Source organism: Apium graveolens, unplaced genomic scaffold (assembly GCF_009905375.1).
Source record: "Apium graveolens cultivar Ventura unplaced genomic scaffold, ASM990537v1 ctg182, whole genome shotgun sequence".
Taxonomy (NCBI): Eukaryota; Viridiplantae; Streptophyta; class Magnoliopsida; order Apiales; family Apiaceae; genus Apium; species Apium graveolens.
In genome coordinates, this window is record NW_027417409.1 from 11,921 (window position 1) to 22,258 (window position 10,338).

Below are 10,338 nucleotides of genomic sequence, written 5' to 3' on the forward strand. Positions count from 1 at the left end.
CAACGCGGCTTATTATCTTAACTCGCATATTTGTAATGATTTAGAATTAATTTTATGAATTATCAGTAAAAATAAAATATTTATTATTATATTATCCACTATTTTTATTTTTTATTCTAGAACACTTATCCTGTTTTTTTTGCCAAAACACTTATCCAGTAGTAATAAGGCTATAAATATTAATAATCAAATCAATCGCACTCGTAAGTATAAATAGTTAATTCTAAAGAGAGGCGGAGAGAGAGAGGGTTGTATCTAATTCTCGTCGCGGCGGATTCTAATTGCAGAGCTTCTATATACGAAAGCGACGGTGATATAGTGAAGTCACTTTGCGATAGATCGGATTAATTGTAGACCGAAAGAGCGGCGAGAATTCTTAAGAGAGAGAGAGAGAGAGACAGTATGAGTGGTAACAGAGGCACCAACAATGGCGGCGCCGGCGTTCAATCAATCCCGCCGGCGGCCAGGAAGATAGTGCAGAGCTTGAAAGAGATCGTTAATCGGCCTGAATTGGAGATCTATGCTACTCTTAAAGACTGTCATATGGACCCTGATGAAGCTGTTAATAGGCTTCTCTCTCAAGGTCTCTCCTTCTCTCTATTTCTCCCTCCCTCCCTCTCTCTCTATCCCCCTCTCTCCCTCTCTCTCTCCCTATATATATCTCCCTCCCTCTCTCTCCCTATATATATATCTCCTCTCTCCCTATCTCTCTGTCACTCTATCCCTTATTTTTATGTGTATGTTATGCTTTAATGTGGGTTTCATTCGGTTTCTAGGGTTTTGTGATTGTTTAGCGAGGTTTTTGGTGATTTAGGGGATTTTAGGTATTGCGAGTTAATGATTGGGGTGGAAAGTTTCTAACTTTATTGTCTTCCGTGTTTGTTGATAGCTATCGGAACTCGAAAGTTTGGTGCTTTTCTGTTCTATTTGATTATCTTGTATGTGATGGAATAAGTTTGGATGTACTGTTATTTATTGATTTAGTTATGTGGGTAGATTATGTAAATAGCTTTCCAAAAAGCTCTAGGCTGGTGTAGGGACTGTTTAGGGATTGATCGGCTAGCAGTGATCTAGTCCGGCCTAATTTCAAAATTTTTAATTCATAAAGTAGGGGTGACCGATGTTTATTCCCTTCCTAGCCTGCCTCTTATAACACCGCCTTAATGAGAGGGGGCTAAAATTGTTATACTGGGGTTTAATTATGTCGTGTACAATATCACTGCACTGCTTCTGTTTGGTACATAGTTGTTTATTTCCCTTGTGTGCCCTGCTTTAGAAATAATGATATTTTCCTTTGGTTTTTGTCTCTAATACCAATTTTGTAATTGTTTAGATCCTTTCCGTGAGGTGAAGAGCAAACGAGATAAGAAGAAAGAGGTAAGCTGATGTATACATATGAAAATTTCTTCTTCCTCACTGATGAATACGTAATTTTGCATTAACTTTTTAAATCAAATATATAAGTTGTCCTCTCAGCGACTCGGTGCGTTTTATCATCTAGGAGAAATATTGTGTAGGCTTGTGCTTTCATGCATTAATGAATGTAGGATATAAAATGCGTTTCTACATGTATCTGTCAGCTAACGTATATATACTGTTATTTTTTACTGGAACTGCTTTCCTTTTAGCCTGCATCAAGTTTTCCATTATACTTTTTAAACCTGAGATAAAGAAATTGGTATGCAAAACCTTTGATCAGGTTTTGGATTATACATCAAAATTTAATTATTATCCCTTTGTATTATTTTTTATTTTCAGAGTAAGGATTCAGCAGATTCAAGGTCTCGTACTGGTAGTATCACCTCGAATCGTGGACGTGGAATGGATCGCTATGCTGGACGTGGTGGCTCAACTCACTCCAGCTCTTCTGGTATGTGTGCCAAAATTCATTGATTGAAATTGTAATATGTTTAATTGAACTTAAAGACTATATTGATTTCATGGGCCAGATTCTGGTGCTTTGCATGGAAAAGTTTCATACAGAAAGGAAAATGGAACGAACCCCTACACAAACTCTTTATCCACAGCACCAAGTGTTGCAGCACATCGCACATTTCAGCGTCCTCCAGCACCCAGGTTAGTAGTATATGTGTGAACAAGAGGCTAGGTGATCTAATATATATATCTGTTTTACTATGGGTTCCACCGGTGCATTTTCTCTTCTTGAATTTATTATAATATCTATATTGTTGTATTTTATTTAGTTGTGACCGTGTATAGAGTGCTGATTATGTATTGCAGATCACAAACAGTAAAATTAATATATCTTTACCAATTTGTCTGAATAGTTGAGACTTTTAGGCCACTTGCTATTTCCTCAGCAGGAGAGTGTCTTGCCTTTTTATTGATATTAAGTTGTGTGTTTGTTCTAGTGATTTTGTGACCGATGAAAAGAAAGCATCATCACTAATGGCAGATGGTAATTTATCGGCTCCACAACCTTCTACTGGATATCAACCTGCTTGGGTGGGGGCTCATGGACAAAAATCGATGGCTGACATTGTTAAGATGGGTAGGCCACAGATGAAGGCTCCCAGCACACCTGCATCATCTCATTACAGTGGTAAGCGTCAGTGATACAGAGTTAAGAAGTAAAAGATTAATTTGTATTCAGTTGATGGTATTATATAAGAGTTAAATTAATTTTATTTTGTTATGAAGTTTAAAGTTTATGGTAGTAGGGTAACTATAGTTGTTTCTTGATTAGTATTGATTACAGTAGTTTCTTCACTGGTAGGATTAGTCTTTAGGGTTCTCCTCCTTCACAAGGAGGTGTAATTCTATTAATATTATTACAGCTTATTAAATTATTAAGTTGAGATTTGAGAATGTAATTCTCTTTTTAAGGGCAACAATCCATCATAATCTCCCTTTTGTGACTGGAAAGGGAATTTCTGGGGCTAGCTGTCGATTTAATCTGGTTCTTTTTTCCCTGAGTTAGTCGGTTTTCTGTAGTTATTCCACCAAACTCTGTCTTTGTTACTGTTTTATCCCATATATTTATGTTTTTACTTATGTCCTACATCGGTCCCCCTGTTCATGCACCTTTATTTAGCAAGTTATTTGATGGTTGTTCTTCTTTAGGGGATCATGGCACTAAGGTTCCAAACTTATATGTTGAGCCAGGGGCTGCGCCTGATGAATGGCCCGTAATTGAACCACCGCAAGCAAGCATGACATCCGTTTTTGAGTCTCACACAGATTCCCAGCTGCATACAGATCAATCCAGCATGCCTTCTGACAAGATTAATCTGCAAACCCATCCCGAGCCCGAGGAGGTTGAGCCAGAAGAAGATAGTTCGGTTGAAAACCTTGACCACGTTGGCTCTGCAACTGTTTCCACTAGAAATCTGCAGGTGGATAATCCTGGAGATACATCTGATAATAACATGTATGAAAAAATTGACTCCTACCAGTCTCACCACCATGCTTTCCAGAGTGAGGAAGGTGCGCCCTTTCTGTTTATCCCTGCAATAATTATTTACACGTTTGTTTCTATTTTCTTTTAATTTAGCTTATGAATTCTGAATTTGTCATAAGGTAATAATGGAAGTTTCGTTGTTGTCCATACTGGTTTGCAAGGTCTAACTGCTAGACGCGAATATATTTATGCTATCTGTAGACAGCGAGTTATGCTTTATGCAGAACTGGAGGTGTATTAGATTTGCAATGTCAAAAAATAGACAATAATTTCTGGATTTTCCAGATTTTTCTATGACTAGCCTATTGTTTAATTGGTTGACCGAGGAAATAATTTTTCTTTTACACTGATTAAATCGATATCTGTTGTGTATACCTGAGCACCTCGGCATTTTAATTGTTAAGCTCATCTGTAAACAGTTTTTGTGTCCATAGTAATTAAAAACTAACATATCTGGCACGTAGCTGACATTGAAGACATTTAGCTGATACATGACGCCGATTGTATATATATTGTTTTAAACGTGACAGTTATGATGATATATGTAATGATTTTGTTATTATAAAAGATTCAATTTATTGAGTTTGCGGATACATAAGTTGTGGGTGAATGATTTGCAATTTGAGATAAAATCAGATGGCTGTTCAGTTATGCATTAAAACTTTATTACTTCAGCTATTATAATAGTTTATAATTTTATGGGTTACTGGCCGCTAGCTTGTTCGATTCTAGTCTAATGAAAATTGTTCATGTAACTTGTTTTCAGTGGAAGATGTCAAAGCCTCAGTGTCATTAGAGACTGCAAACATGCATCAACTAAGTATACAGGAGGACGATCATGAGGTGTCATACGAAGAAGACGTCCCTTCTGTTGTAATTCCAAATCACCTGCAAGTTCAGAGTGCTGACTGCTCACACTTGAGTTTTGGTAGCTTTGGATCTGCTCTTACAGGCTATTCTGACCCTTTTGCAACTAGGTCTTCTAGAAGTAACATGGAAGAGACACATTTAGAAACAGATGCTCCGGCAATCGGGCACTCCGATATTAGGTGTTTTGCTATCTTCATGAATATCTGTTCAATTATGTCATTTTTTATATGACATCTCCCTTACGGAACTTTTCTCTGCAGAAATTCTGAATACTACGGAGATGAGGCTATTAGAGCTGCTGCAGATGCAAATCTAGTTCATAGAACTAGCGGTGATCCTGCAGGTTTTGATTCACCATCTGCTCCACAAGAAAATTTGTTGAAGCAGGAACACTCTGAAGTGGCACATGGGAATCAATATGCCTTCCCCTCGTCTTCAACTGGTTATACATTTGAAAATGCGCAACAGTTGAATGGCATGAATGCCTCATATAATTATTCTCAGACGAGCGCCCAGATGCAGAATATTACTCCTTTCTCAAGCTCAATGGTACATGCTTATAAAGTCTGCTTTTATATTTGTTCTAATCTCGTAAATTTAGAGATCAAATATTGTTAAAGGAAGCAATATAAAAAAGAATTCACAATTCAAATTTGAAGTCTGAGATGATAGGAGCATTTTTAAGGCAGAAATTCTGGTGGTAGATATTTAGATGGACCAGAACTCGGAAACTTCTTATGTCCCTGATATTTATTAGTCTTGTGCTGGTCTTTTGTTAAAGTTCTTCAACAATTGAAACGTTATTAATCCAACATAGTAACATTAGTTGCAATTAATGTGATAAGACCAGTGTGTTTCTTATCAAGTGTTTTGTATACTTGAGTATAGTGTTTCTTCTGAAAATGCTTATATGTGTCGGTTATTTCTTGTCTCTGTATTAATTTACTGTTTGTTCATATAATTATGATACCTTTGCCTGTATGATTATATATCTTTCTTACAAGATACTTTGTGAATTGTCTAACAGAATTTTATGAATTATTTCTCTACTTACCTCATTTATTGGAAATGGCAGGCTTCGTTACCAAATACTCTGTTGACAGCAAATGCTAATCCTGTAAGAGAGTGTGAACTACCATACTCACCTTTCCCGATGTCACAGTCAATGCCTAACAAGTATGGTAACACTGTATCTTCCATCGGTGGCTCATCAATTTCTGTTGCAGAGGTACGTGTTTTATCTTTGCCTAAATATTGTGTACCTGTTATATTAATATTTATTTAAAGAGATCTGGCTCATGTATTATTATTAACGAGGAATCAGATCTTAAATGTATATTCACAAGGATCCCTCTTTTGTATTTGAACTTTGTTTTTGTTCCTTTTCCCATTCTTTATCTTTGATGTCATATATACATGTCTCTCCCTGTGCATATGCATGATGTGTCAGTTTATCCATGCATTATATTTTGGTGTCTGTGTGCGTAAATGTTTCTGGGGATTTTTGTGCTATATGTACTATTTAAGCGGAAGACAAGTTCTTTGGGTACTGCTTCACTAGAAACCAATGTTAGGTTGGCGACTAGAAACCTGCCACGATCCTATATATATAATATTGTTCACTAGATTTCTAATAATTTTGTCACTCTTTGAGTCTTTGGTTATATATTTTTTATTTGAAATCCTATTATATTTCTCGTTATTTAATAGTTATGTTATTTACATACTCCCGTTGGAATAACTATATTACTCTTTTGTCTGTACTTGTTACATTAAAATCTCATTAACATTTTAGACGCTGTTTAACTACACCAATGGTTTAGGAATTTAATATTCCATGATTTATTTTTGAATGGTAAGTGTAGCACACATGGTACTCTGTTTGCAAAGCTGAAACGATTGAATTCTGCTCCCTACCAGAATTAAACCAGATTAAATATATGGTTCCAGATTTGTAGGTTTAGTCTAATTTTCATGTTACTTGGTTTGCTTTTCTGCTTAGCAGGCTTTGAAGACCGGTTTTCAGTCAGTGCAGTCTACTCAACAGAACCCTTCTGGGACCAGTGTTGCCACAGGACCTGCACTACCTCAACACCTTGCTGTGCACCCCTACTCCCAACCTACTCTTCCTTTAGGACCTTTTGCCAATATGATAAGCTATCCTTTCTTGCCACAGAGCTATACATACATGCCATCTGGTTTCCAGCAAGCATTCGCTGGTAATAACACGTACCATCAATCGCTGGCAGCTATGTTACCTCAATATAAAAGTACTGCATCAGCCAGCAACTTGCCTCAGTCGGCCGCTATTCCTTCTGGTTACGGTGCCTTTGGGAGTTCAACAGCCATCCCAGCAAACTATGCTATGAATCCAACAGCTGCCTCCCCAGCAGGATCGACCATGGGCTATGACGACATTCTGAGTTCTCAGTACAAGGATAGCAGTCATTTAATATCCCTTCAACAGGTATGCTATTATGCAATACATATACCACTACATTGTGTCATTGTTTGATGATATTTTCCTATTAGGTTGTGCATTAGTTCCTTGTTTCAATTTTAAAGAGCGTTAATATGTTGTAGATAGTAATGAAGATATGAAAAGAAAATTTATAAACTTGTTTCTGAGAAATTGAATAATGTGGAAGGAATGTAGGATAATATTGGCTTATTTATAAACATTGATATGTTATTTGTTCTTTCATTAAGGGGAGATGACTGGTGGTGCATACACTAAAAGTTTTTAGACTTTTTTTCAACTTTAGTTGATATAACCTTTAGATTGTTGGTCCTCAAATCCTCCAGCCCCACCACCACAAAAAAACAATTAATAATAATAATAAAGAGTAACAATAATCTTTGATAAGCCAGTCAATGGGAAGGGAAGACAATCTGATAAAAGAACACCAGAAAATAAGCAAAGGAAGAGACAACTTTACGTTCATTGAATGTGAGCGTCTTCCTTTGGATACAGCTACATTAGTTTTAAAACTTGATGTAAATGATAGTTTGGTTTTGGAAAGAAAGTTGTGTTTATACATCTGACACTCCCATTTATTTGAATTTCTATTAGAATGATAGTTCGGCTATGTGGCTTCATGGGCCTGGTTCACGAACAATATCAGCCGTTCCAGCAAGTACATATTACAGCTTTCAGGGACAGAATCAGCAGCCTGGTGGTTTTCGGCAAGGTCAGCAGCCTTCACAAAATTATGGAAATCCTGGATACCCAAATTTCTACCATTCTCAGACTGGTGTACCAATGGAGCATCAGCCGCAAAACTCAAGAGACGGTGCTCTTGGTGGATCTCAAGGCCAACCAAAGCAGTCTCAGCAGATATGGCAAAATGGCTACTAACCTCGTCACCTCTGGGTTTCTCAGGGTCTTGTATCGAGTTTGAAAGTGGCCGATGTAGCATCTTGGTTGGTTTAATAAGATATAAATGTCTTAAAGAGAAGTGATTCGCTGCTGCCCTGTGCCATTGGTGGTTGTATTCTACGTATTTATCTGTCTGTTAAATGTAACGTAGGTACGCTTCACGAGTGTTGCTAATTTGAGTTAGTTAACGTTTAACTTAATGTTTTGTCAGTTTCTCCACTCCAATCTTTTTTTATTTCCAGGTTTCTAGTCCAATATCATGTCCTATGACAACATCGTTGCTGGTTTGAGTTTATTTAATTGTCAACTCTGGCATGAAGTGTATAATCTAGCTAATTGAAACTAGTGCAGGCTACTTTCTTTGTTAAATGCCATCCTAGCTTAGCTCCCTTATCCAATCAGTCCCATACACTTTAGCTCCCTTATCCAATCAGTACCTTACATTGGTATATTGTAGTTCTTAAAGTGAACTGAGCTAAATGTTTCTGAAAATTGGTAATTGGTCCAACTAGTGAGTGATGAGTGGTCGGATTAACTGGGAGACTTTTGGCGTACTCGGTTAACAAATTGATGTATTTAATTTGATATATATATTATACTCTTTCAGTCCCATTAAATTTTATACATTATTTTTTGACACGATTTTCAATACTTATTTAAAGTATAACTTCATAATATTTTTTTTAATTTTTTTTTCCAGACTAAAAGTTTTATGTTTAAACTTTTATTCAAAAAAAAATAAAATAAAAAATATTATTAAACTATAGTTTATAGAAGTCTCGAAATACATGTAAATACTAAACGTATAAAACCTACCGGGACGGAGGTAGTGTATAATAATAATACATTTTTCATTTAATAAAAATTATATTACATTATGTAATAATAGTATTTTTTGCAAATTGTTATGGATTGTAGAGAAATTATAAAATCATGTTTTATGATTCATATATTTGTGTGTCTTCCCTCTTTAGGTTTATCAGATATAGAAAACGATCCCCAATCAATCTGGTATCAGAGCTAGAAAATAGGCCGAGAAGATGAACAGTAAATTACTGTAGCAAATAGTAGTAAAGTTCAAAATTTCGGTATGAATAGTGAAAATGGAATAGTAATTATGAATATGAATAGTAAAAAACGAAATATTAATATTAAAATATAATAATTAAATGAGACCTCCAGCAAAAATACTAAGAGATAATAATAAAAGTTATAAGTCTAAAATAATAGCAAATCTATTAATTTATTTTATAGTAGAAAATAAAGAAACAAAACAAATGTGTAAGAAAAATCTATATAGACAGTTAATATATTTATATAAACAAAATAAATAAATATTTGATTTATGGAAGATTATAAGTTAGAAAGTATTAAAATGATAGCAGATAAAAACTTTACTTTTAATAAAGATATAAATCAACATATTGAAAGTTGTAAAATAAGTATGCAAATAATAAATTAAAAATTAGATATTATAGTTAGGTTACGAACAATGTTGGAAGAAAGAGATGAAAAAATTAGAAGACTGGAAGAAGAAAATCTTTTAATAAAACGAGAAAAATTTATTAAAGAAACTAATTTAGAAATTCAAATAAAAGACTTAAAAGAAGTATTAACTGAACAATATAAATTAATAAATGATTTAAGGCAAAAAATTAAAAAATGAATTGGATAGATCCAAATGCAATAACTAGAAATAATAGAAAAATAAAAAAATTAATAAAAAAGCAAGAAAAACTAGAAATAGAACTAGATAAATTGCAAGAAAGAAAAAATGAAATTGAATGGACAAGAGAAAATATGAATGAAATAATAAGATGTTATCAACAACTTGTAAATATGATAATAACATTTAGAAATAATAAATTAAGAATACAATGACTTAAAAGAATAATTTTATCAAGTAATATAACTGGATAATAATACAGTTTGAAAAAATGTCATTAGAAAAATCAAGTGAAAAACAAGATGTATATTATCAAATGGATGAATACGAAGAAGGAACATCACAAACTCTAAGTTTTAAACCGGAAATATATAATCAAATCCAAAGTGAAACATAAGAACTAACAATAAAAAAGATATTCAAAACATCATATTTTGAAATAAATAAAGAAGTTAGATATATAGCTCAAAAACATGAAAATGTAATAGACATAGATACGATAAATGAAAAAGCAAAATTAAATTTAATAACAGATGGTTTGATAAAAAGAGAACTATCTAAATTAAAACAAAAAGAAGCAAATAAACTAAAAAATATTTATTTTGGAGCAATAGAATTTACAATAAAAGCATATTTTCAGAAAAATATTGATACTCCTATACAGATATATGTATTAGACGATATAATAATAGGAAATATACAAGATTCATTAATAGCAGTAGTAAAAGGAAACTTAATATATCAGAAATTAAAATTTATAATACAGCCTGATTTTAGCATATCATTAAGAGATGAAAATAAAGAAAGATCTTTAACATTATATTATAAATTAGATGGAATAAAAATGCAAAAGGGAAGTAAAGTAATTAGTATAGAAACTAAAATAGTATATGCTATGACTGCAACCATCATGTAAAGAAACAAACGGAATTAGGAATAATAGTACCAAAATTATATAATGATATATTAGAAAAAATTGAACATAAAGAAGAATCTCAAATA

General features: G+C 33.8%; 1 protein-coding gene across 3 annotated transcripts; it reads left to right on the forward strand.

Moving 5' to 3' along the window:
• Positions 1-205: 205 nt before the first annotated feature.
• On the forward strand, positions 206-7,889 carry LOC141700161 (uncharacterized). Of its 3 annotated transcripts, none has more exons than XM_074503979.1 (11): positions 206-583; positions 1,334-1,377; positions 1,759-1,870; positions 1,950-2,076; positions 2,373-2,563; positions 3,127-3,447; positions 4,188-4,470; positions 4,552-4,840; positions 5,367-5,519; positions 6,294-6,758; positions 7,365-7,889. In XM_074503979.1, the coding sequence occupies exons 1-11, from the start codon at positions 403-405 to the stop codon at positions 7,647-7,649; spliced, it is 2,451 nt and encodes an 816-aa protein (XP_074360080.1). In that variant the 5' UTR covers positions 206-402; the 3' UTR covers positions 7,650-7,889. The 3 variants fall into 3 exon arrangements, with proteins under 3 accessions (XP_074360080.1, XP_074360078.1, XP_074360079.1); XM_074503977.1 differs by having other exon boundaries at positions 207-583; positions 3,085-3,447; XM_074503978.1 differs by having other exon boundaries at positions 208-583; positions 3,085-3,447; positions 6,297-6,758.
• Positions 7,890-10,338: the final 2,449 nt, after the last annotated feature.